General features: G+C 43.9%; 1 protein-coding gene across 1 annotated transcript in view; it reads left to right on the forward strand.

The window, feature by feature from the left end:
- Positions 1 to 16,372, forward strand: part of LOC148028003 (Golgi SNAP receptor complex member 1-2-like) — a 72,579-nt gene extending 56,207 nt beyond the window's left edge. Inside the window, exons 4-7 of the mRNA XM_087688980.1 lie at positions 15,149 to 15,238; positions 15,307 to 15,378; positions 15,627 to 15,756; positions 15,843 to 16,372. Coding sequence (XP_087545106.1) covers positions 15,149 to 15,238; positions 15,307 to 15,378; positions 15,627 to 15,756; positions 15,843 to 15,940 — 390 coding nt within the window. The 3' untranslated portion in view covers positions 15,941 to 16,372. The remainder of the gene's footprint in view (positions 1 to 15,148; positions 15,239 to 15,306; positions 15,379 to 15,626; positions 15,757 to 15,842) is intronic.
- Positions 16,373 to 27,654: the final 11,282 nt, after the last annotated feature.

The following is a 27,654-nucleotide window of genomic DNA, read 5'->3' on the forward strand; positions in this document are numbered from 1 at the left end:
ACATCCCAACATTGTCATAGATGGAGGCATAATTGACCACGTGTCTGATGGATTGATCATGTTTATTACAGGCTTGATCACGTCCAACATTGTCATAGATGGAGGCATAATTGACCACGTGTCTGATGGAGCCACATCCCATGGCTCAGGGGCTGAACATCACACCCCTATTGTGTCCATGGTCTAGTATGGGGGAGTGGAGTTACCTTCTAAATTGGTAGCCAAACGTCCTTGCATTGCACCCAATTCCCCTACTTCCTCATCTTTGACTATATCGAGTAGGAAGCCAAAGCATTGTCTATGGTATTGTGAGGTTGTACAACTAGTTTGGAGAGGAATTTGTAGGATCCTTTCTCGAGTAGATCCCAGCCTTGGATGTATTACCTAGGGAGCTTTTTGTTGGCAAACCGTTAGCTAGGGATGCCACCTATTCTATGAGGTGAGTTGCATGACACAATTTTCATCATTGAGGCTGGTTCATGTGTAGTGGTGGTCTTGGAATTTTTGTCCAATTGATAAGTAATGGAGCTTGTTGCACTTGCAATGAGAGGTGTGGGAGCTTATAGAAGCCTCATAGTGTGGCACATTTGGAAGGCCCGTTGTTAGCTGACTTTCAGTGGAGAGAGCCTTTCGGCATGTGAAGCTCCACTCATCCATCATTACCTCCCTTAGAGGCTATAAGGAGCAAGTTTAGGGAGACTTGTGGATTGACATGAGCTTTGGCAAGAGTTTCTTTACATGGAGCTTCCCTAGCCAGTTTTTCACATTATGGGATTGCAAATGCCAAGTAGTGTTACAACTTATATTCCACCATGACTTCTCTCTTCCATCCCCCCTAGACCTCCTTGAGAGACCTTGTACATATTTGATTTGACTAGCATTTAACTCTACTAGACTATTGAGCACTTCTACAGTCTACTTCCTTGTACTTCCTTTTGAGTAGTGTAATTAGCCACACTTTATTCCGGAGAAAAAAATGAGGTGTGCTTAAAATCAATCAACAAAAGGGCTTTCAAGATGCATCACCTTGGAAGGTTTGAAATGAGCTCCCATATCTTTGAGCACAAGGGTATGGATTCTAAAACATGTTTGCTAGACAAGCCTCTAGTATGTTCATGGCCAATGTCACATTCTTTGTGATGAAGATTGTGTTTCAAACAAAACTTGAATTTCTAAAGGAGAGAGAGACCTAGCTTTCTAGAGGTAAAAGAGTTATGCTTGTGAAGTGTTCAAAAATTAGGAAGAGGCTTAGCTTTTCTTTTACCCATAGCATATGGTGGAACTTTTCTAAACTTGCCCTAAATTATTGACATATTCCAAGTTATATTGCATTATTGTTTACTTATAGAGACTTGTTTCTCTTATTATTCCTTTAGCTTGTAAGAAACTGTTTCTTGTGTATGAAACCTGTACGAAATCTCTTGTTTCCAAAACTCCAACTATCAAGAAGCCCACGTGTGGGAGGCTTGCTACAATTGGTAACTAGAAGCCCTCACTTAACATCTATGTAGGTGCATAGATGTTGACGATTCCAAAGCAGGAGCTCCGAATAACCAACCTGATCCAAAAAGCTTGACCCACTAGAACTGTACCATGATTCTTGATATAAGGAGTGCTTTCTGATCGAGGTTCTCATAAGTGCACACAGTCCCACTTTGACTGTTGGCATTGAAGGAGCAACTCCCAAGAACATGAGAGAACTCCGTTGGAGTACCTTAACCACCCTCATGGCCTATTTTTTTTTGCAAATAAAGTGTGGCTAATTATATTACTTCAAAAAAACCCTGAATACAAGGAAGTGCTCATGCTCAACAAACTAGCTGGAGCTGATGCAGAGACAGATATATCAAATGTACAAGCCTCTCAAGGCGGTCTAGGGGGGATGGGGGCAAGAAGCCATTGGGAGGGGGGGGGGGGGGGTGTATCGCCATCTGGGGCTGCTTGCTTGCATCACGAAAAACAGGTTTTGGCCGCCCCAAGTGTGCATGAAATGACAACAGAGTTCCCTATGAGCCCTGGACTCTCGCCTTGCACTTGGTCCCATCGGCCGCGGAGGGAGTGGATGATGGAGGTCTAGAGCTCTACTAAGGTCGCCTGTACTGAAAGTCTCTCTCCGCCAAAAGTCTCCTGATACCGTGCCTTCCAGATATGCCATCTAGTAAGACTCCCTATGATCTTCCATACCTCAGAGAGTCTGCTGTGGGCTCCAGTACCTAGCGGATGGGTAGAGCCTCCAAACCGACCACTGCGTACGACCCTGCCTCAATAATGAATATTGTGTCTTGCATCTCAACCTTATACAGAAGGTGACGGCCCTGGCTGCCTGCCAGCCAGCAGAAAGCTCCCCATGAGATACATCCAAGTCTGGGTGCTGTATGGCGAAGGATGCGGCATGCTCCTCTTCACACGAGCTATGTCTCCTCACATGACCAAAGGCAGTGCTTTGGGGTTTCTAGAGGCTACTGTGTGCAATGCTTACAACCTCTCTCCTTTTGCATCTGGGCAAGCCAACTTCCCACCGCCAAGCATCTATGTGCCACTAGCCATATGAAATACGATACCCTTCTCGGCCTCCAGCTATCCCATAGGTGGTGCCAGAAGGTCCGTCGGAAAGCCTCCGTGATGCTGTGCTCTGCCTAGTGCTTGCTATGTGACGGTGCCCAATCCATGTCCTCTTGCATCAGTACGTGTCTACCAATCCTGGCTGTGTACTCCAGGAACCTCGGTGGCTTCTTGGCGACCGCAGTGACCGACCATAGCCACTCTCCCAGATTCCACTCTAGTTCATCAAGTGGCCTGTTCTCCCAGATCCAGAGGCTCCACTCCTTGAGCTCCTCCCAAAAGACATAAGGGTCCAGGCACCATGTCTTCCCTTGAAGGCCAATCACCCAAATCCTCCTCCATGAAAGGACAACTGTTATATTAATAAGGTAAATTACGAGAAACATGCACGAGGGATGACCATCCGGGGCCTTGGGCGCCCGAACGGGGTTTAGGGGAGCCTAGAATTAAAGAGAGTCCAGGAATAGTAGGACTCACCAACAAGTGACGGCTGGCAATCGGATTACGATGAGAGTTGCTAGCAATAACTAGGCAAGGCTGGGAGGAAAAAAGGTATCTCGTGCCATTTGAATGTTGGAGTGAATTCGCTCCCGTTCTCTTCATCTTTTCAGTCGTTTATAACATTGGTATGAGAGCTGCCATCGCATCTTGCTGGAACCGTCGGGTCCTGATCTTGTTAGCTATTCACGAAGTCTTTTCCAGGCAATTCCGAGGGCCAGGCGATTTGACGGACACGTCATCCGTCACTTGTTTAAAGACGCTGCAGGGAGACGTAGGTCATGTGACGTCATGAAAAGTATGACACCCTGCAGGGAGACGAAAAGCGTGAGACGACTGCAGGAAGATGTAACGTAAAGCGTGAGATGGTACTTCACGTGCCACACGTCACACAGTTGTCTTCTGAGAGCAGTTATAGAGCGGGTTCGTCACCAGCCGACTGAAGCCAGGAGTCAAATCCGTTACCAGCTGACTGAAGTCAGTCAAACCCGTCCTATACATAGAAGACATACTGGTGGTTCACGTGATAGTCCCGTTTTCTACCAAAGAACTTCATTTCCAGCGTGACTGGTTTAGTTCGGGAAGAGAAAAATTGTTTCTTATTCTTCGGGCTTATTAATAAAACCAGCAACAGTTGCCCTGTCATTATAACCAGGGAAGTACTTTACTTTGTCTGCAAATTTCTTATCTTTGCTTTCCAATTCCAGTGTATTAATGGCAGAAAAAGAGAAAGAAGGAGTAATGGAAGGTTCTAGTTCTGGGGATCACCCTATGGTAGATCCCCATGAAACGGAGATGCAAGAAGAACAGTGGGAAGAATTCTTTGCCACACGAGAACAATTTGATGATCTAACTGCTCGTGTGCAGGCACAGGGGGTTCAAATGGAATTTTAACTCAAACACTCACTGAAATATCTCAATTAACTTTATTACTAGAAAGTGATAAAAATAAGATAGAAACCTCGGATATCCCATCTTCATCGAAAGATTTAGATGTGACTATGCGAGTTCCTAAGGAAACCCACCACAAGTTGAGGGATAATCCAGTTCTAAAAGATATGAAACCCCCTCAGTTTCACGGGGAGGAAAAAGATAGAAATAAAGACACTATCTTTAATTTTCTCCAAAAATGGGAAGATTTACATAAACTTAAAAATACTCCGCCACATCTCCAAGCACTGCAGGCCAGTTTAACTTTGGGGCCAAAGGCGTATAAATGGTGGCGAACTTTAAAGGAGGCAAATAAAATACCTGAAACTTGGGCTCAATTTGAATCCGTCTTTTTAAAAGAATTCCTTCCTAAAAATGAAATGGAAAGAAATTGGGAAGATTGGGATTATGTCAGACAAAAAGGAAGACCCCTGCTGACATATTTGGAGGAATATCGTGAGATAATCCTCAAATTGGAAGGAATAGATGAATTTCAAAAGACAAGAGGATTCATTAGGGGACTAGATAAGGCCTGTAAAAAGGAAGTAAAAATGAGTTCACCTAAGACGTTGGAAGAGGCAATTAAATTTGCATTAATCAATGAAGATAGTACGCGTCCAGGTACACTCACTAGTCTCACTGATACGGAGCCCAAGTCTAAGGAATTGGAAACCTCAAAATTTGTGGAGAAATTTAAAAGGAAAATGCCATTTTTTAAGGGCAAAAAACAACCTTTTGAAAAGAAACAATATGTAAGGCCAAAGTTAAGTCTAGATGACTTTGATAAGGCCAAAAAAGAAAAGCTGTGTCTCAATTGCCTATCCCCTAACCATGCTGCTTGGAATTGCCCTCAAAGGAAAAAGGGGGAAGACAAAGGAAAGGATAAGGACAAGGGCAAGGGAAAGGAAAAACAAATCCATGTAGTGCAGACCTTAGAATTAAAGGGGCATGAAAGGTATAAATCTTTAGAGGTCTTGCACATGGATGTACAACACAAGTGTTGTATGTCAACTTCTATATGGCAGCCTATCTTTGGGCCACATGATTTAGTTAGAGTGCATAGATTGATAGCTGGAAAGAGGGTTAGAGTCATGATTGATGACTCTGCTACCCACAATTTCATAAATTATGCACTTGTAAAAAAATTGAAACTTCCCCAACAAAAGAGTGGGCATCAATATGTTGTTCGTATGATGTAAGGTCAAGATAATAAAATATGGGATACAATGGTATCCAATTTGGAAATTGAGATCCAAGGATATAAAGATAAACTTGATTTCCAAATTATGAATATGGAAAGAGCCAATATTGCTTTAGGGAGGGAGTGGCTACGGGGATTAGAACCATCCTTAAAATGTAGTTATCATCATAATACACTGGAATTTGAAAGGGATGGTAAGACTTTTGTCATTCAAGGTGAACATGAAGTATCTGATAATCCTTCGTTGTTCCACTGAGGTTCAGAAGCTGATAAAGAAGGAAGCTTGTGAGGTATATATGTTATGGTCTCTTTCTGTACAAAACACTTTTACTTTTTGTGATATAAAGCAACAATTTTCTTATGTTTGTGAGTTGAATGTAAATAATGAATTAAGTAGTTTGTTAGATGAATTTAAAGATGTGTTTCCTTTTGATTTACCAAGTGGCTTTCCACCAAATAGGGGTGATATAAATCACCCAATTGATACAAATAAGGATACACACCCTATTTCTAAACCACCGTATAAATTAAGTGAAACACAGTACCAAGAAGTTGAAAGACAAATTAAGGATTACCTTGATAAAGGGTTTATATAACCCAGTAATTCACCTTGGGCTTCACCAATTTTATTAGTAAAGAAAAAAGATGGTTCTATGCGACTTTGTGTTGATTATAGAGCACTTAATAAAATAACGGTGAAGAATAAATTTCCTATGGCCAGAATGGAAGATCTTTTTGATCAATTATAAGGGGCAAAATTCTTCACAAAGATAGATTTAAGATTAGGCTATCACCAAGTAAGAATTAAGGCACAAGATATTCCTAAGACAACATTTCGCACTAAATACGGGCATTATGATTTTTTGGTGATGCCTTTTGGCTTCACTAATGCACCAGCTACCTTTATGAAGCTGATGAAGTGTCTTACGGCCCTATCTAGGGCATTTTGTAGTAGTCTTCTCGGATGATATCTTGATCTTTAGTAAATCAAGAGAAGAACATTTGGAACACTTACAATTGGTATTCCAACTGTTAAGAACACATTTCCTTTATGCGAAGAAAACTAAATGTGAATTCTTCGCACAAGAGGTCAAATATTTGGGGCATATTATCTCGAAAGAGGGAATCAAGATGGATCCAGAAAAAGTAAGGGCAATTATTGAATGGCCATCTCCAAGGAATCGGGAAGAGGTGTAGATCTTCCTAGGTTTATCTGGATTTTAATGTAGATTCATTCGAGATTATGCCAAAATAGCTGTTCCAATGACAGACCAACTTAAAGGGAAAGGAAAGAGCTTTAATTGGGAAACATACCAAAATAAAAGTTTTCAAAAACTTAAGGTAGCTACTGCTACAGCTCCAGTACTATTAATTGTGGATCCCAATAAACCATTTGTGGTTGAAGCCGATGCCAGTGATAAGGCGATAGGCGCGGTCTTATTACAAGGTCGACCGGTTGCTTTTGAAAGCAAGAAATTAGACCATGCAAAACAGAATTATTCTGTTTATGAGAGGGATCTGTATGCAATAGTACATGCAATGAAGAAATGGAGGCACTATCTGTATGGTGCCAAACTTTTGATCTTGTCGGATCATGAAAGCATTAAGTGGCTTAATGACCAACCGGATCTACAAGGGTGTAAAGCTTGATGGGCCGAACTCCTTCAAGAATTCGACTACGAGATAAGATATAGAAAAGGAAAGTATAATATAGTAGCTGATGCACTCAGCAGAATGCCCATCATAAATGAATTGAGTTTTACTCAGTTCACTTCCGACTTGCTTGAATCTTTAAAAGGGAAATGCCAGGTTGATCCGGCATATTCCAACATATGGGAAGCAATAAAAAATGGGGATCCAAATGAAAGTGCTTCTACTGAGGAAGGAATATTTGAGGATGTTCAACAAGGAAATGGAGCATCGGGGGTTGCTCAAAGCGGATTCAAGTGGAATAATTTTACCATTGATAATGGTTATTTACTCTACAAGGGTAGGGTATGTGTCCCGAAAGATAAAGAAATAAGGCGCCATATACTCTTTGAGTGTCATGATACCCCTAGCGCGGGACATCCAGGAGTTAATAAGACTTATAGTCTTATTAAAAGGCAATTCTATTGGCTTGGAATGAATAAGGACGTCCTTGACTATGTGGTCAAATGTAATAAATTCCAGGTTAATAAAGTTGAAAGATTGAAAATGGGAGGGCTTCTCTATCCACTAGAGATTCCTTCAGGAAAATGGGAGAGTATCTCCATGGATTTTATTGTTGCATTACCCAGAGCACAGAGGGGGCACGACTCTGTGTGGGTAATTGTGGATAGGTTAACCAAAATGGTTAGGTTCATTCCAACTTCAACTGATGTTAAAACACCAGAATTGGCTAGATTGTTCGTAGAGAACATATACCGATTGTATGGCCTTCCGGCAAATATAGTTTCTGATCGGGATAGAAAATTTGATAGTCAATTTTGGCCTGCAGTATTTAGGAAGTTGGATACTAAACTTAGCATGAGTACGGCGGATCACCCGCAAACTGATGGGCAAACTGATGGTATTGTGGTCCTTTCACAATACTTAAAAAGGTGGGAGAAAAGGCTTACAAGCTCCAACTACCTATTGGTAGTAAAATACATCTAGTTTTTCATGTGAGTAAGTTAAGGAAAAGGCTGGGTGATTTGGATAATTTAATCTTAAATGATAACATTAAGGAGCTATTAGATAACCAATCTATCCCACATGAACCAGAAAGAATATTAAATGTTCGTAACAAACGAACAAGGAATACAATTTATCAAGAATGCTTGGTCAAGTGGAAAGATTGTTCAGAAGAAAGCTCAACATGGGAGCGAGTAAGTACCCTAAGGGAAAGGTTTCCCAATTTATAGTTAGACCTTCCAAGTATCGTTTTCGAGGACGAAACCGATTTTTAAGGGGAAGGAAATGTTATATTAATAAGGTAAATTACGGGAAATAGGCATGAGGGATGACCATCCGGGGCCTTGGGCACCTGAACGGGGTTTAGGGGAGCCTAGAATTAAAGAGAGTCCAGGAATAGTAGGACTCACCAACAAGTAACGGCTGGCAATCGGATTACGATGAGAGTTGCTAGCAATAACTAGGCAAGGCTGGGACGAAAAAAGGTATCTCGTGCCCTTTGAATGTCGGACTGAATTCACTCCCGTTCTCTTCATCTTTTCAGTCATTTATAACAACAGCTGTCCCCTCATCCTGCTGCCCTCTCTCAAGGGCCAGACGCCCCCCTCCTGCATGGTGAAGAAGGTCCCATGTGGAGCGCCGCCCACTCTACCTGCCACCTGTAGGGGGATACCAGCTGGTGAAAACCTAGCAGCCCATACCTCCCCAGGCTCTACCGGCTCTCGTATCGGGGGAGCAAGCCACTCCTGAGGTATTGTTATGTCTATCTCCCTTTTCCTCAACTCAACTCCTCTCTGGCATCTTGATACTCGCTGTGGCACCTCCTCATCCACCATTCTATACACCTCCCACCATGTCCTGATGGTACAAGCCTGGCCGGCCTCCCAACCTGCCCACTGGATGTGGAGATGCTCGCCACTCTGTGCCCCATCCCGATCTCTAACTTAGGCCTTTGGATTAGGGCCTTACGGAAGCCCTGCCACACATGGAGCAAGCTGCATAGGAAGGGGGATCTGGGCTGTTGTGAAGATCCATCTCAGGGACGGCCTCCACTCACTGCCAAGCCTCGGTCTATTGCAATAGGACCTTCCAGGTTTGCCCTCCTAGTGTGGGGCCACGGACTACTAGCTTGCCCAGGAGGGCCATACTCTGGTACTCTGGGTCTATGACCCCAAGCCCTCCCTCTGATTGATGACGGATGAGGGTCGCCCACGCCACCTTGGCCCAAAAATCCCTGGAACCGTTTAACTCGGATCAAAGGAAGTTTCACACTAGGCGGTGAAGCTGAACTACGCAGGATGAGGAGAAGCATCAACACGAGGCAATGTACCGAGCCGTTGCTAGGAGGACTTGGTTAACCACTAGGGCTTGGCCCGCTAGGGAGAGGCGAGCGGTACTTCAATAGGTCAGCTTCCTCCGAAAAGAGTCAAGGACTCGAAGAAACTGCTGGGGGGGGATTGATGTCGAGTCCCACCTGGAACCCTAGGTAACGGATGGTCTACCCTCTACTCACCCTTCTAAATCCCAGATGGACACCCCACTCCGTGTTGGAGTACGTGTATGTAAGGAATCCAACTGACTTTTGCCAGTTGATTTTTGCTCCCGCGGCAGTATAGAACTCCTCAAGAGCCAGTCTCACTCTCTTCAGCATCAACTCATCGTCCTCTATGTAGAGTGCTGCATCATCTACATACTCTGAGTCTAACAACTCCGTCTCCTCTCTCACTGGAAGTCAGAGGTCGCGTAACCCGCTCACACCTGACCTGAGAAAGTGAGACATTGCCTCTGCAAAGAGTAAGAACAAGTACGGGGCCATGGGGTAGCCTTGCCGGACCAATCTCTCCAGTCGAAACTCCTCCCCTCGCCTACCATCTATGAGAACCCTGCTGGTATCCAATTTGTAAAGTGCAGAGACCCCGCGGATCCATGCCTGGGGGAAGCTCAACCTCACCATGGTGCCCTCTAGGAAATCCCGGTCCACGCTGTCATAGGCTTTCTCGATGTCCAGGAGTAGTATGGCTAGTCCGTGCCCACTGTGCTAAGTCCACTCAGTCGCCTCAAAGAAAGTGAATACATTGTTTAGGATGCTCGTGTCCTGGACAAAGCCTGTTTGTGTGTCATGAATGATGTCTGGAAGCACAGGGTGGAGTTGCCTACCAATCATCTTTGCCAGTGCCTTATAGGTCACTGACAATAAGGTGATCGGTCTTCGATGGGAAAGCTCCAACCGGTCTCTCCCTTTGGGGAGAAGACTGACGAGGCTTGCCGAAAGACTCCCTGGCATCTGTCCTGAAGTGAAAATCTCTTGGAAGGCCATCAGTAAGGGGTCCTTCACCACCTCCCAGTAGGTAGTGAAGAAGGCCTTAGAAAAGCCATCCTCTCCTGGGCATTTTTACTCGTCCTATGTATGGAAAGCCTCCTCTAGTTCCTTCTTTGTGAAGAGGGCTAGGAGGGAGCGTCCCATCTCCTTTGTGATGAGGGATGGGATGTGATCCTAGGCGTGTTGTCTACATTGCTGTCCTTTAGCTAAGATTGTCTCCATCACCTCATTTGGGCTAGAACGAGTCCCTCCATACTGATCCTGAAGGCTATGTATTTGCTCTCTTGAGGTGCAAGGCTGGTGCACTTGGAAAAACTCGCTGCACATCGTGTCCCCCTTTAGTGCCAGAAGGCTGCTGAGGTGCGGAATGAGAACTCCAAGCGCGTGTCCTCTAAGTCGGCAATGGAAGCTCGCGCATGCACCTCCTATGTGTGGAGGATAGGATCCCTTGGTGCCTCCTGTAATAATCTCTATGTGGCTGCAAGGTCCCACCAGAGTGCTCTCTTCTCCTCCCAGCTCTGCTGCTTGGCCTGTAGAGCTGCCTCCTGGCAGATATTGCTCGACTTGGCTAGGACCTTTGCAACCTTCTTTGCGATCTTGTCCCTCTTGCCCCACTCCCTGGTCCAAATTTGCTCAATCTGTCTCTTCACCTCCTCCCTTCTATACATTCGTCAGGGATCCGACAGGATCGTGTGTCTAGGGCAGATGCTGGGGGATCAAGTGTCAGGAGAAGCGGGCAATGATCGAACAATGTGGTGCCTAACGACTGCCCAACCTGGCCTCCACGAGAGCATTCCCACTCTCCCACATAGAACGTGTCCAACCGCTCCAGCAGGACTCTACCTAGCCGCCTGTATCCCCAAGAGAAGTCCAATGACCTCTCCCTCTTGTGGAAGGCACGGTCTCTCCAAGCATCACGTGCTTCTAGTGCCAATAGAAAGGTCTCCCATGCCTCCTGCCCCTCCCTAGCCATGCCCTGGTAGTTTCTGCCTCTACCCTGTTGGTCCTCTAAAGCCTCTAGGTTGTTGAAGTCTCCTCCAACAATCCAAGAGTCCACCTCTGGGAGTCCTGTTGCGATTTCCACCTTGAACTTGCTGCGCGCCCTAACCTTAGTAGGGGCATAGACATTGAGGACTCCAAGGCACGAGTCCCCAATATCCAATCTGATCCATAGAATCCTCCCTGCCACTATCGTCCCGTGGTCTCATACACAGGCGGTGAGACTTAGGCTTATAGAGGTGCATACACCTCCACTCCTACCGTGGGCACCAATGACGTGCTCCCAGTAAGTGTGTGAACTGTCCGGAAGTACCTTCCCTACCTGCTGGGCTTGGGCAGGAGTGAGCTTGTGCTCCTGTAGGAGTAAGATGTTGATCTGTCCGGCAAGGGCAGGTTGCAGCTCTTGTGAAACAATCAACTTCCTGGAACCACGTGCCCCACTATAGTGGAGGCTCTTCACATTCCAGGATGCAAGGTGTAAACTCATAGGGAGACCTGTGACTGACTGAACAGGCATCTGTTTGGTGCGGAAGCTGCTAACGAAGAAGAGGAACTATGAGGCATGCGTAGACGCCGGCCTGGACAGTGAACTCCATTTCCCCATGGTAGTCCTTGTGGTAGCCCTCGGGCGGACCATGGGGGTGATGAGGGCCTCAATCAACCAGGCTGAGAGGCAAGACTCCGTACACTAGTAGACCAGGGGCCACTCTATCACATCCATCGGCGCTCTCCACTGCGGAGGGGCTCAAAAGATAATGCTAAGATGAGGGACCTCGGTCCTAGCCCACTAGTTAGTGTCCATCATGCAACCTGGCCATTGTTGGGAGAAAAGTGCCAATTCACCTTCTCCCATCCACTGGGAGATGTGGTCTGCCATGCTCTTCACCTCCTCCTCTATGTGAGTCGTCGTCTAGTCTCCAATGTGAGAGGTTTGAAGAAAGAAGGCATAGTTTGGCCCATCCAATTGTGCTAGTAGATGGACTTTGTTGCTCCTAGACTTGCATACCACGAAGATTCCCACCTCCAAGGATAGTGGGAACTCTCCACGCTGCCCTGCAACTCTCAGGTAGGACCATGGCCCACTGCAAAAAAACTCCTGTGGTAGCAGCTGCGTCTCTCTTGGGAAAGTGTGAGGGGTGACATGGACGAATGAATTGGTGGCTGTGTGTGGAGGGGCTAGATTGCCGGTGGATGGAGGATGTCGACGTATGGGGCTCCTCATCCTCTTGTGGGAGGGGGGGGGATGGGTGGGGGGGAGGTCACCTATGCTAGGTGGGGGTCAAGGGGGGTGGTCGGTGGGGGTGATGGTGGGGAGGGGGAGGATCAAGGGATGGTGGGGTGATCAGAGGCACACGGCGGGTGTGAGGAGGGGTGGGTAGCTCTAGAGGAGGGGGGTGTGGACTAGGGTCGGTGGGGGAACCATGGGGAGGGGATGGGGGGTGTGAGCCCTCAGGTGAGGCGGCTTGTGACACCTCCGTGGGGGGTGGATCTGTAGGCCTGTGGTCCTGTCGGATAGGGTGAGGAGGGGGGCGGGGGGGGGGCGGCATGGTGCTTTGTCGGGGGGGGTGACACTAGCCCTTCTGTTCCGTGCTACTGTGGCTGTGTCTAAGGGGCTACCAGCGGCCCCCCCCTGCCGTCTCCCTCTTTGTCATTTCTGTACCTGTGTAAAGTCGTCCGCATCCACGTGGGGGCCTGTTGGCGACGGTGCCTTAGCTCCGAAGCGCATGCACTCTGTTGCATGGTGCCCAAAGTCATGGCAACGCAGGCACTGCCCTGGCTGCCCAGTCACGATGACCTGCTGCTTGAAGGAGTGTTCGCCTGCCTCAATCTCTAGAAACTGTGGTATGTTCTTTGTCTCTTTCACTGCTACCCGTATCTTTGGGACTCTTGCAGCTGTCACTGCATCCGCGAAAGAGGCGGGAAGGACAGTGCCGAAGAGTTGTCCAAAGTCTTCCACCAACTGGCGATACTCTATCACCGATCCGGGAAAGAGAAGGGTGACCGGGTGTCGAAGGAACCTGTTGTGGAGCGCGAATGCCTCCACTGTGAAGCCATTGTACCAAGGGACCATGTAAATGACCCCCTTCATGGAAGCATAGGGTGAATTGACCAATAACTCACAGGCTGCGTTTGTTGAGGTGACCCGTACCATGAAGATCCTTTGGCCCATTAGAACCGCCTCCACGATTTGCGCTGTGTCGATGCGCAGCGTGGAGTGAAGCCAGTCCCAAAGCTAGGCCCTGGATGGGGAGTGTCCTACTACCTGACCAAAGATCGTTGTTTCTTTTAGCTCTAGCTCTGTGGCACGGACGGCTAAGAGCTGTTCGTCAGAGAGGATGACGCACAAGGTGTTTGACTGGGGGGCACTTGCTGAATGCACCGGCATTCGGGGTTTCCATTGTATGTCCTTGCTGATACGCTGCAGTGTTGCCGCGGGGGGTGTCGCTGCAAAGGAGGGAGCAACAGGGGGGGTTTTCTGTTTTTCAGTGGTGGGTAAAGTGCTGGTTTCCACTGGTGGCTTGATCCCACGGGTGGGCGCAGGGGGTTTTTCTGGCTGTCAGCAGGGGGGGGTTGGAGCATGTGAGGAAAGGTTGGCGAGAAGGGGCAGCCCGTCACGATGATGGGGCACACACTGCAAGGGGAGGCCCAGGCGGACAGGCATGAAGAGAGAGTCGCAGAGGGGGGCAGACAGGAGGGGGGGGCATGATGGCTGCCGGCAGGAGGAAGGATCGTGCTGGCAGCCAGACGGGGGAGGGAGATGCAGTGGGCCCAGTGGCAGATGGCAGAAGGGGGGGAGGCGCAGTGGCGGCTGGGGAAGGAGGGGGGCACGGTGGCTGCTGGGAGGGGGAGAAGCGTGAAGGTGACCAGGTGGTGGGAGGGTGGTTCAGTGGTGGCCAGGGAGGGGGGAGCGCTGACGGACAGAGGGAGAGGGAGGTGCTATAGTGGTAGGAGAGACAGGGGAGGTGCGATGGCGGGATGGTGGCACGCAGCGCGTCGGTCGGGAGCTATCGAGCTCGTGTTACTCTCAAATCTTCCCTTAATGCTTGCACTGTATCGAATTTACCAGATTTAGGGTGGCCTCCTCATGGCCTATGAGCAGGTGGGTTTATGCTCCTAAAGAATATTAATTCGTCCAACAAGGGCTGGATTCTGGAGCCTCTGCCTGGTTATCAGCTTCCTGGGATCACATTCACCATTATAGTGGAGGCGATCAACATTCCAGGATGTGATGTATGGGAATGGATTGTGATCGCTATTTAGAGGGTGATCCTGCTAGCCGGAAGGTGTGGGAGGGGTTGAGGTTTGTCCCTTGCACCATGGAGTGGGCCTCTAATTGAGCTGCTAGCCACGTGTCACAGGTGTGTGAAGTGGGCCACCTCAGGCACCTACCTCTTTAACATGTCACCCCCTACTGAGGCTGCAATTGTCTCTGACTGCATAAAAAATGGATCTGAAGACTTCTGCTGCTGTGTAGTGGAAGCATCTTGTCGAAAGTCACAGAGAGGAAGGGTTTTAAAGGAGGGGAGGGAGCCATCCACTCTGTTGTGACTGCTTTATTTTCAATCTAACAAGCAGCTTAGAGAGCAGTCCATTGTGTGTTCTTGGTCCACAATAATAATACCTGAATGTTATTTCGATAGTATTGACCTTGGATAACAGAATGCATGTTGAAAGATCTAGAATGAATCGGGTCAAGATTGGAGGCAAGCAAGATCGTGAGGCATGACATCCAAGAACACGAGTTTGTTGTTTCTGGAATTTGTAATGTGTAATCAATTGATTCATTCTTGAATCTCATCTGTTCTTAAATCTTGTGTTTGCAATATGTCCATTCGTTGTAAGTCTATTATACTTTTTAGAAGCCGTGATAAAACCTTCCAATGAGTAGTATATGCACCAAAAGCTCAGGTGTATTGTTTGCAAGTTTGATGAAATTATCTTTGAGAACTATTTTCTGACTTATTCTGCATCTATGATTCCAGGAATTTAAAAGAACACGAGGCAATATAAACTCACTACGAGAGCATGCAGACCTTTTGACATCCGTGCGGAATGACATTAGTGAATACAAGGTGATTCTTTCAAGTTCGCAAAGTCCTTGCTTACTTCTGTGTCTCTTAGTACCACGACTGCCTTGCAGGCATCTGGGAGTTCGACACCTGGTGCAAGTTTACTGAGAGAGAGGGCAGCTATACATGGTAATATCAGTCAGGTAATACATCCCTTGACCTTGGCTTTTTTAAAACCTTGGAGTTAAGCATGAACTTGCTAAAGGTTCATATTATGCAGCTCATGATCTCTGTGTTGTGCCTGCATCTTTGAAGAGTAAACTGGATTTTATGACTGACAATGGTTACTGGCAAGATATCCCTATGCATTTAATAAGATTTTGGCTGTTATATAACTCCATTGAAAACATTAGAATTCTGTGATTACTAGTGTTATATGTTTAACATGCAGATAGAAGACGTTATCAGCCAGGCACAATCAACAAGAGGGGCCCTATCATCCCAGAGTAGAATGTTCGTGGAAATACAGGGGAAAGTGAAACAACTCAGTGATAGGTTTCCTGTCATTCGGAGTGTACTTGGTAACTAGTTCATAACAACATAGCTGCCTTATGTCCAAGTACTTGAGATGCTAATGTTTCCTGAATATGAAGTTCATCTATTGCAGGAGCTATACGGAGAAAAAAGTCAAGAGATACGTTGATCCTTTCTGGTGTCATTGCTGCATGCACCTTATTTCTCTTTATTTACTGGTTATCTAAGTGAACACATGCTAAGCTGTTCTTCCAAAATGTAAGATTTTGAGGGATCAGAGCTTACAATGAGTCAAAAAGTTTATTTTTTCAACCAATAAGATTTTGTTTGGAGGAATGCATGTACCAGGTTTGTTGTTTTCAAAGTGATATCCACTATTTAGTGTTGTTGAAGTCCTTGTTTGAGCAAGGCAGGTCCAAAGTCTGATAAGATTATTTGAACAGCTGCAACACAGAAGTATTTGAATAGCTTGGAAGCATGAAACTTCTGAAGTTCTTACCTCTCAGTACAATCAAAGAATGCAAAATCAAGTCAGCCACATTCCTACACACTCAATAAAATGGTCAGCTGTATATTTCAATCCAATGTAGCCCTAATGTTGTCAGTAGATAATGGTTGGTGGGGAGCTTGTAAAACAGGTTTTGCATAGCAGTGAGTGTTTAAGACTTGGTTTCGTAATGTGCATAGGTAAAGGATTCTGTCTTTTAAGAAGGATACACACTCTATGTGCATGTGTGTGCTTTAAACTGTTTTTCTGAAAGATTAGTTATATTCCCCCTTTGAAAAGGGATTTACCTTTGAGTTTAGATAATGTATAAGATTTACATTAAAGGTTAATCCCTTTGATTTCTAAGGTTAAGTTCTATAGTTTTTTTAATAATGCGAGATCAATATTAGTAAGCTAATGTTTGCATTATCTCCTTGCGACGAGAAACTGGCACAGCCAAATACCTTTAAAAATGTTTAACCTTATAACAGCCTCTTAAAAGGAACCTTTACAAACCTTAGTTAACATTAACTTTCTACAAACAACTTTATAAACTTGAGCTTTGGAATTGGCCCCTCTAAAGTCTGTTAAGACTTCTCAAGAGATCCTACCCCATTCATCATGTCTCTATGCTGAATACCTAGCATTATGAAAGTTCCAAATATGCCTTAGCACCACTGGAGACACCATACCTATGGTAAGCTATATGCAAGTCTCTAGAGCAATTAAGGATTGTGTTTAATGTTGTTTGCTTTATGTCACTGATGTAAAAGATAATATGAATGCTGAAAACCAAGAGCGATTTCAGCTCTTGGAAAAGTATAAAGATTGTTTTTCAGAAGATCTTCCTTATCAGCTTCCCCCAGAAAGGCCAGAAGACCATCATATTGATATTATCCCGGGCAGTTCTCCTCCTAATATAGCACCATACCGTGTGAGCCGTCCTCAACAAGAAGAAATCAGAAAGCAAGTCAAAGATCTACTCAACCGTGGGCTAATTAGGCCAAGTAGCTCACCATTTTGTTCACCGGTTCTTCTTGTTCAAAAGAAAGATGACATATTCAAGATGTGCATTGATTATCGAGCCCTCAACAAAATCACTGTGAAGAATCGGTTTCCTATTTCTAGAATTGACGACATTTTGGATCGTCTAGGAGACTCAAAGGTTTTCAGCCGCTTTGATCTAAAGAGTGATTATCATCAAATTAGGGTAATACCATAAGATGTACACAAAACTGCTTTCCGCACTTCATACGGTCTTTATGAATTCTTGGTGGTTCCTTTCGGATTAACCAATGCACCAGCCACCTTTAATCGAATGATGGAACGCATCTTTAGAGAGCATCGACAATATGTCGGTACTTTCTTTGATGATATTCTTGTCTTTAGCAAGAATGAAGAGGAGCATCATCAACACTTGGAAATTGTTCTACAATTACTTCAACAAAATCAACTCTTGGTAAATGGTAAAAAGAGTGAATTTTTCATGCATAAAATAAATTACCTTGGGCATGTTATCTCTTCTGAAGGGATTCAGATGGATCCTGAAAAGATCAGGATAATCCAAGAATGGCCTCATCTTCATGATGTACATGAGGTGCGATCGTTTCTTGGCTTATGCTCTTATTACCGCCGCTTCATCAAGCATTTTGCACATATGGCTTCTCCACTTTATGACCTTACAAAGAAGAAGATCTCTTTCCAATGGAAGGAAAAAGAGAAGGTAGCTTTCATAAGGCTGAAAACAACTCTTACTTCTGGACCTGTTCTTATCATTCCAGATCTGGTAAAACCATTTGTGGTGGAAGCAGATGCTTGCGGTGATTGTATTGGTGCAGTGCTAAATCAAGAAGGCCATGCCGTAGCCTTTGAAAGCCGCCGTCTAAATGATGTGGAGAAAAGATATGACATTTATGAAAAGGAGCTCTTAGGAGTGGTTCATGCTTTAAAGATATGGAAACATTATCTTTTAGGCAATGAATTCCTTATTAAAACTGATCATCAAAGCTTGAAGTATTTCAAGACTCAAAAGCATTTGCAGGAGAAACATGCAAGATGGAAAAATTTCTTGTCTATGTTTCATTTTCAAATTATGTACACTCCAGGGAAACAGAATGTAGTTGCTGATGTACTTTCTAGAGTGCCTCGCATTGCAACTATTACAGTGGCTCATCATGAAGATTTTCAAACGATGAAGAATACTTATGATGAAGATACTGATTTTGCAGCAATTTGGTCAAATTTATAGCAAGGAGGTTCTCATCCAGATTATTCCATCAAAGACGGTTACCTTCTCATGAACAATCGCCTTTGTGTCACTCTTCCTGTTCGACAAAAGGTGCTTAAAGAAAGTCATGAACCCCCTTATGCAGGGCATAGAGGAAGGGCAGCCACTCTAAGTGCAATTGAGCGCTACTTTTATTGGCCAACATTACGAAGAGATACACATAACTTCATTGAGGCTTGTCTGGTATGCCAAAAATCCAAATATGATAGGCAGAAGATTCCAAGATTGTTGCAACCTCTTCCAGTGCCCAAAGATCCATGGGAATCTATCACAATGGATTTCATCTCAGGTATTCCAAGAACACCTCAAGGTCATGATATGATTTGGGTCATAATTGATAGATTCAGCAAACAATCACATTTTATTCAATGTCATAAAACATTGAAATCCGCACAAGCTGCAAGACTTTTCATTCAACATATCTTCAGATTACATGGTATGCCTTCTGAGATCATTTCAGATAGAGACTCCAAATTCACAAGTAACTTTTGGCGTGCTTTATTTGAGAATTTGGGAACCACTTTAAAGTTCTCCTCAGCTTTTCATCCTCAAACTGACGGCCAAACAGAGGTGATGAATCTCACTCTTTTGGATATGTTGAAAGCTTATGTTAGTGAACATAAGTCACAATGGGAGAAATATCTTTCATTATTGGAGTTTGCTTACAACAATACAGTGCACTCATCCACAGGGAAAACTCCAAATGAAATAGTACAGGGTAAAGTGACTCCTCCTCCAATTATTCGCACTAAAGATAAGATTTTTGCTGCTGATGAGTTTGCTTCAGATTTAAAAACCGCAATGGATCAAGTTCGAGCCACTATCAAAGTTGCCCAAGAGCGACAAAAGAAGCAAGCAGATAAACGAAGAAGACCTTTGGCTTTTGAAAAAGGTCAATATGTCTTGCTAAAGTTTGATAAAAGCAGGCTCAAACAAGGTTTTGGTCAAAATTCATCTTTTCCAAAGCTCTCCAGTAGATACTTTGGACCCTTCAAAGTGATTGAGAAAATAAATGAAGTTTCTTATCGACTTGAGCTTCCTACTCATTGGAAAATACACAATGCTTTTCATGTAAGTTTGCTAAAACCTTACATAGGACCAGAACCAAAGGAACCCATTATTGAAGATCCCCCAGAAGTTGAAGAAACAGAGCAACTCTTGGAACCTGAAAAGATTTTGTTTCTCAAGGATCGAACCACGAGAAGTGGCCTTGTGATACGAAAATTCTTACTAAAATTCAAGAATCTACCCACAACAGATGCACAGTGGGTAGATGAAAAATTCATGAAGGATTACCCAAATATTCTACAGCAATATCAAGAAGCTTTTCAGCTGAGGACAGCTGAATAAAAGCCAGAGGGCTGTCACAACTCTATAGAAACAGAATTTGTATCCTTTTTCATTAATTTGTCTATATAATGATTTATTAAATTTATTTCCTTTGCACTAATTAGATATAAAGAAAAGTGCATTCGAGCTGGCCATTGATGAGTGGTTACAGGTTATGGTGGACCCACGCGGTGGGTTAGAGAAAAGATAGTTCACACTTCCACCTATATGGCCCGATTGGGCGCCTGTGACTAGAACTCATGCATATCAGGGTTAGACTCGCACACAGAAAGGATTGATGCCTTGAAGTGTGGGCTAGATCCACTAGAACAGATAGTTACAATCAACAAGATGGCATGATCATGAAATGCTTGTATAATGTGCATGTGTGGGCTGAAAGCTTAAAATGCACATTTCTTTGCATAGGAAAGTCGCATGAAGATTCGGATACCATTTTTGCGATGTACACGGAAAAAGCTTTCATATGACACCCATATTGGGGGGGTCCCTAAATTTTAGGAGATCCCTAAATTTTAGGAGATCTCTAAATTTTAGGAGCCTCGAATTAGCCTAAAAATGCTAGTTCTAAAAAATAGGGATGTCATTCTAAAAATAGTAAGTTCTGTACTCTGACTGTGCTTACTAAATTTGGTTGTTTCTATTCTTGACAGTATTCAACCCAAAAAGGAAGGCCATAGAGAAGAGACAAGTGTCAAGACACTTGTCACACAAGTTTCCAAGTGTCCCACCACTTGTCACATCTCATGACATGTGGCTGGACACTTGTTTTGTGTTACTCCACTTTCCCCTTTTGTACTAGCTCTTCCCTCTCCTATAAATAAGAGCTCGTTTTTCTTCATTCAGCATCATTTTTCTTTGCTGTAAACTCATGTACAGCACCCACAGATAGCCAGAAACTGGCCCCATCCATCCCCATCATCATCCCCCACTTCTCCATTATCAAATTCCTCCATATTCCCTCTTCTATCACTGCTGTTTTACAGGACAGCAAGCCTGTAAATTCATTACAGCACCTCCTTTTCAAGCTCTTTCTTCCATTTTAGCAACAAGAAGCAAGCCCTATCCATGTACTACTGTTCAACGATGGAGAAGGCTGATTTTCCCTTTTTCTTCTCTCATACTGTAAAGAAATCAGTTCTTATCATTGCATAATAGATAATGCGTGTGTGTTTGTACATCTTTGCATGATCTTGTGAGAGCGAGAATTACTTCTTCTCACTCTCAGGTTGATTGTAATTGAGCTCTTCCCTAAGGGACTTGGGTTGAGCAGAAATACATTCCTTCGGGGGGGTTGCCCATCTTCAACCCTCAATCTTGTCTCCATTACTTTTATATTTTCATGGCTGTAATTTTGTGAGTAATTTTCATTTTCAGCTTTAAGTGTTCATTCTCTTTTATATTAAATCTCGAAAACAAGCGAATATCATAATTGTTAAGCATACTACGTTGTTCGGGGCGTTTACAGCATATGTGCTGAATTTTCAGAGAATATGAAATCTCTACTCACAAAAACCTTGCATGTGGAAGGGTTATGCATCCTTTCCATGCTATACCCAACAAAAATGCATTTTACTACCTTGTCATCGAGCTTTCTAAGAAGCTCTTTGGGTACATGTGCATATGCAACACAACCAAAAACATGAAAGTAATCCACACTAGGCTTCGTGCTTGCCTCATATGGTGTAATGATCTTCGATGGTTTTGCAGGAGCATGATTCAAAACATGATTTGCACATATAAGGCCTACAAGCCGAAATCTATGAGGTAGCCCTTTACTCTTCAACATGCATCTAGTCATTTCCACTCTCCCCCTCTATCTGAGTGAAAAGTCTGCACTTTCAAATGAGTTTCAATTTCCAATTTGGCATCCAAATGTTTGAAGTACATAAATACATCTGATTTGGTCATCAAACCATATATCCAAGTGTACCTAGAGTAGTCATTAATAAACGTGATGAAATAAAGATATCCCCCGAGAGTATGGGTCCCCCCTGGTACTACATATATTACTATGTATATGCTGTAATTTCTAGACAACACACTGCACCATCCTTCTTCAAGGCAAACCTATGCATTTTGCCAAGAATGCAACCCTCACAAGCATGGGGAGGTGGAGTATCCAAGTAGGCAAAGCATAAATCATTTGACACCTTTGAAGAATCATGAGACTGCCAAAACTCATGTGCCCATATCCAGCATGCTATAGCTCCGCATTTTGCATATTAGGAATAATTGTATTGATTGTGAGAGCATGATGAGATCTCTTCTCATAAGTGAACTTCGTACAAAGTACGTGACAAAGGAAGAGCATAATCAAGCTCTCTATCTCTCTAACAATACATTTGCCATCTTCAAAGATGACTTGAAAGCCTTGTTTATTAAAAGTTGAAACTAAAAGAAGGTTTTTAGTAATCCCAAGCACAAATAATACATCCATTGCTGAAAATCTGATCCATCTGTAGTAGTGATCACAACCGTATCGTGTCACAAACATCATAGCTAGAGCTGTTCACACAAGAAACTCTGTTACCCATAGGGGCTGATTACATGGATGTGAACAAACACTTCTTAGAAGTGAAGTGAGTTGATACCCAACTATCAAAATTCCATGTATGTTGCATTTTAGCAGCATTAAATGCTGAATCAACCATAGATATTGTTGGGGGGAGGGTATGTGTGTCAAGCCACTAACCAGTGGGGTTCAAAGAAAATAGACAAGATAGATGGAAGAAACAAAAGAACCTAAAACACATTGTGTTTTGCTCTTTGATAAACTCTGTACACTGTAACCACTCTTCTTGGATTACAAACTTTGTGTCTTAAGACAATGGCTTAGATGAATGTCAAGACGATTGCTTGACCAAGACGAATGTCAGATGATTGCTTGATCACTCTATGCAATCCAAAACTCTTTGCTACAGCAATACAATGAAAGACTATGCTTCATACACTAACCAAAATAACCTGGAATGCTCTATGGATAGCTAGATGTACTTCAGCCCATTTTCTCTGATAAAAGCCTGTGAAGAATACTCTCTTACAGCAGTAAAAACTCTGACATGAAAGACCTACAATAGTAGCTACCAAAAGATTCAGATCTGTCTACTTTCGTACCTATTCTAGGCAAGCTTTTTAGGCAAGAAGGCACCCATATAATAAGGTAAAAAACATTGTATCTTGAGTTCCTTGAAGTGCAACCCTGTAAAGACCAAGTATATAGCAGCAAAACTCTCTCTTAAACTCCCTAAAATAGTCCAGTTCATGCTATTCTAGGGATAGGTAAGAACACCCAAGTGTATGGCTTGATTTCCTCATGCTTTTTCCCTCTTCCAAATTGTGCTTGAGTGGGAGATTATCAATCTTCTTACCTTGCTGCTCTTCCTCTTGTTGTTTACGCTGATGATGGCGCCAAACAGGCTACGCTTCCAACTCCTAAAATCTTGGGAGGCTCCCCCTTTTCACAACTTAATGCTGCCTTATTATGCTTTGCTTTTTGCACTCTATTGGCTATTTTCCTGTCCACATGCCTGTTTACTCCTATAAACACTTGGTCCCTTACTTTGTCCTTGGGCCAGTTAGTTGGCCGCCTACTTTGTCCTTGGGCCACTTGGATTTAGTCTCTTTCATGTTGTGAATGTCTTGACCAACCACTTATCTACTTGATCTTTCACATAGTCATGAAGATTGGCTCTAAATCTTGTCATATACTCTTAGCAGACTAGTCATAATTCTCATAAACACAATTAATCACACTCTGCCTAAGGGACACGTGATATCTTGACATAAATGAGAATCCCATAGAATTTTAATATGTGGACTCGCAGTGTTAGGACAACGTGTCATAAGTGTAAGTGAGAAATGCATAATTCTCCTCGACCAAGTTGACTGTAGCATCACCATTTGAAGACCGAGTGGCTGATGTTTCATGGACAGCCAAAAGCTGGAGTCATCGTTCACCCTACCGTAGGACAGACCCATCGCGGTTTTGCCTACCCGCTTCCCTTGATAGCTTTTGTTTTCTAATTAGGTCATATCACATTTATGTGCGACATTTAAAACCAGCTTCTTTAATTAAGCCTTTTAAGGAACAAGGTTCGTTCACGTAATTTACGGCACAGACACGAATACAGAGTAAGCAGTTTTTTAACAAACAAATTCAAACAACTTCCTTAACTTATCTCAAGTTAATCTTTGTCACCTGCCCAATCCCCTTTTGCCTTGACTGCCCAAAAGATCTCTGCTGGTCATTGTGTATTCTGCACTACATGTGATGAAACATTGCTTCATCTTTTTATCTCTTGCCCGGTTGCTCGATAGATCTGGAGTTTTATTTCCCGCGTGTGGTTCTTTGCAACTCAGCACCGGATAACAGCCCGTTCGTGGATTATGGGAAAGATGCCCTTTGTATCTTCTTTGCATTCTGATTATTCATGTCTTTTCCATTTCCTTAGATGGACTGCCGTGTGGCATATTTGGCGTACTTGGAATGGCTTTATTTTTGATTCTATATCGGGCATCCATGGTCATGTGGCCCATGTTCGAGGTTTAGTGCTATGGCAAATTTCATCTATGATGTTACCTGACTTGGTTTTTCCTGACATTGCTGCTCCCGAGCTGGCTATTGTTCGCTCTACTCCAGCTGTCCTTTCGGTGTGATTTCTTTGTGTTAAAGTCCTGATGCGCTTTGGCCAGTTTTCCTGATGACTTGATGGTTTGATGTAACACATCGAGAGAGAGAGAGAGAGAGAGAGAGAGAGAGAGAGAGAGAGCAAGAGTGGGCAACAGACCTGGACTCAAAAGATGCAAGTACTAGAATGATAGAATGAAAGTACAATAGGTCTTAAGTAAGTTAGACCCATCCTTAACTCAACTGGAGTTAAGCTAACTCTAGAAGTAGTGATGCAACTTATTAACTTAGTTGTGTCCACACTGCATGCTAAAACATTGGGCAATGCCCATAATTGACCAATTTTAAGAGATCTTTCAGGTCCCTCCCTAGGATGGAATCCAATTGAAGGATCCACGAATCCTGCATGGTTTGTTGGTACTAGCGAGGTAAAGGATCCCTAGGAAGGGACCTAGGAGAAGTCTGTGTAGGTGGGTCATGAGTGGGTAGTAAACTAGGCTTAGACAACACAATTTGAGGTATTATAGGCTAAGAAATCAGCTCGGAAGCTGGTGCAAGTGGTTGCATGGTATCCCTCTCATCAAAGACAACATCTCTTCGTGTAATGACTCGGTTTGTTTTGGGATCAAACAACCAATACACTTTAGCCTCGGAAAGAGTAGCCTACAAAATTCAAGAGCCTCACTCAAGGCATGAGCTTTTCTATCTTACCATTAAGAGAGTGTGTGAATGCACGACTCCCAAAAATTCTAAGGTGGGAGATGACAGGCTAAGAGTCAAAGAATGCCTTGGAGGGGGTCTTTTGAAGGATCACCATAGTTGGCCACTAATTATGGATGTACACTGAAGTGTTAACAGCCTCAATCCATAGGCACTGAGGAGCTTTGCTGGGACAGCATTCTTGATCCCAAGCCTTATGCTGCGTCCAAGATTTGAGGGGGGTTGTTAGAGATTTGGTCATCTCCAGAATGGTCACAGGCAGGTTCAGGTTAGTTTAGGGCAGTTTATGCAGTCATACCATGTACAAGAGCAGGTCAGGCAGCAATTTTGTGTAGTCGCTAGATTCGGGCAGGGTTTTGGGCAGGCAAGGCACTTCACAGCAGTGGTCACAGGTGCCACATGGCAGCTTGCATAGGCAGTGCAGCATTCAGTTGATTATTTTATGCAGCAGTCAGCCAGTTTTTATAATCATATTTTGTCATATCTTTTTGCCTATTTAGGCCAAGCCTGCTCCCAGTCACATTCATCTTTGTTTTGTGAAGATTGAGAGAGTGTTCCAGCTGTTCATACTCTTACAGAGGGTGGTCCAAAAGGAGAGCTGACTCTTAATGGATTTTGGAGTCCAAGAAACTCCCCAAGTTTAACCTCATAATTGGCATTGGCATGTGAAGATATGCTGGGGTTTGTGGAGAACACAGAGTGTACAAACATGACTAACACTCAGTGAACTTAGACAAGAATGCAAAGGTAAAGAAGAATTTGATGAATGAATAAATATAGGAATGTAGTGAATGAAGAGATATGGATGTAGGATACCAGGCTGGATGTCAAAACACAGCAGTGTTGAGGTTGGGGATGACAAAATGCAGCAATGTACTGCTTGGCTACTGCCTTTGTAGGAGTACGCAGCTGACAGCCAAAATGCAGCCACCAAAGAGTGCTGTGCATGCAGGTGACTGATCCAGATGATGTGGCAGAAAGAGAGCAGCAGCCTAAAGAACAAAACACAGCCTCCAAGATGGGCAGATGGCGGTGTGGCAGCTGTAACAGATGGAGGGGGCTGGACAGAAAAACCCAGCCCAATGGGGAAGACTGAACCACCAACAGCAAAGATGGCACACCAGCATAAAAATGGCAGCTCCAAGGCAGGAAACAGCACCAGGATGTGGGCGACAGCCTACTGATGAAGGGGCAGTCAATGATGATGATGATGAGTGTTGGAGTGCACACTGGAAGTAGGAATGAGGGATTTGGATGATGCCCACATCACGTTCCTGTGCAGGGGATTCTTGGGCAGTTGCTCTACTGCCAAAATAAATTGCCTTTTTAATGAATAATTCTTTCTTTTTTGGGGCTGCTTTGTGGAGTTAACTTGGGTAGAATGCATGATAATTGTTTTAATTGAGGCTTTTCATTTTGGTTGCTCTCTCTTAGGCCAAAAAGGTGCCTAAGAGAAGAGAATATAACCCACCCTCTTTTACTCAAAAGGTCTCACCCCAAAGATGAGGCATTTGGCCAATGGTGTCATGAGTGATGATGAACTGCCCAATGGGCCTACCAGGATTGCTAAGGCGATGGATATTTTCTTTTGAGTAGCCCAAGTGAATGCGTTTTATGATTGTTTCCAAGAACAGGAAAGATATATAGAATAGTCATGTGGCAAGGGTGTTGACAATGGGGTATGAAGAGATAAAAGGGGTAGATGAAAGTAATTGTTGCATCTAGTGTGATAGCTGCTTGGAATTCACGGTGAGCAAGAAGTGCCTAGGAATGGATCTTAGGTTTTCATCTATACCAAATGTCCAACATATGCGCGTGCAAATGCTAAGAGGTAATGCGATAGAGGGACATGTCTATAGCAAGGTGTCACTTGGATAGTGTCACCAGGTGGTGATACTTTTTACAGTTGCTTTTCTTATTTACTTATATAAATATTTTATTTTTCTTTTCTTTTGTTGTTGTTGCTTCTTACCCCCAGAGTCCTCTTGGAATAAGCCGGGATCTTTGTATGGCCAGAAGAGGCAGCCATTGGGACAAATTGAACTAATGGTTTGTCTGAGCCTTAGGACCGGTGCCATATTGAATGGGCACTGAAGAATAGAATGCTAGTGGTTTGGGACTGTATGCTTAGCCACTGGAGATGGTGCAGGACAATGAGCCTGGCCAAGACAGAAGATGCACATGTAAGAATGCTCACGGAATAAAAGTCACCATAATTGAGCCACATTACACTTTTTGATGTGGCCACAATGATAAAAGTTGCTCAGAACAACTTGAGGAATGCAGGGATCACCATCCCTAAAATTTAGGGAGTTACTATTTTTGGACCCCAGAAGTTGTTTGTATTATTATCTTCGTTTTTGCACGAGGATTGATTCTCTGGTCTGTGCTGAGGTCAAATTTTGAACCGATCATGGAGAATTTTAGACCAGAAGGTTTAAACGGGAAAATTGTTATATGTATGCCATGTGGCA

Source organism: Lygodium microphyllum, chromosome 12 (genome assembly GCF_053477565.2).
Source record: "Lygodium microphyllum isolate KBCC chromosome 12, Lygodium_microphyllum_v1.1.10, whole genome shotgun sequence".
Taxonomy (NCBI): Eukaryota; Viridiplantae; Streptophyta; class Polypodiopsida; order Schizaeales; family Lygodiaceae; genus Lygodium; species Lygodium microphyllum.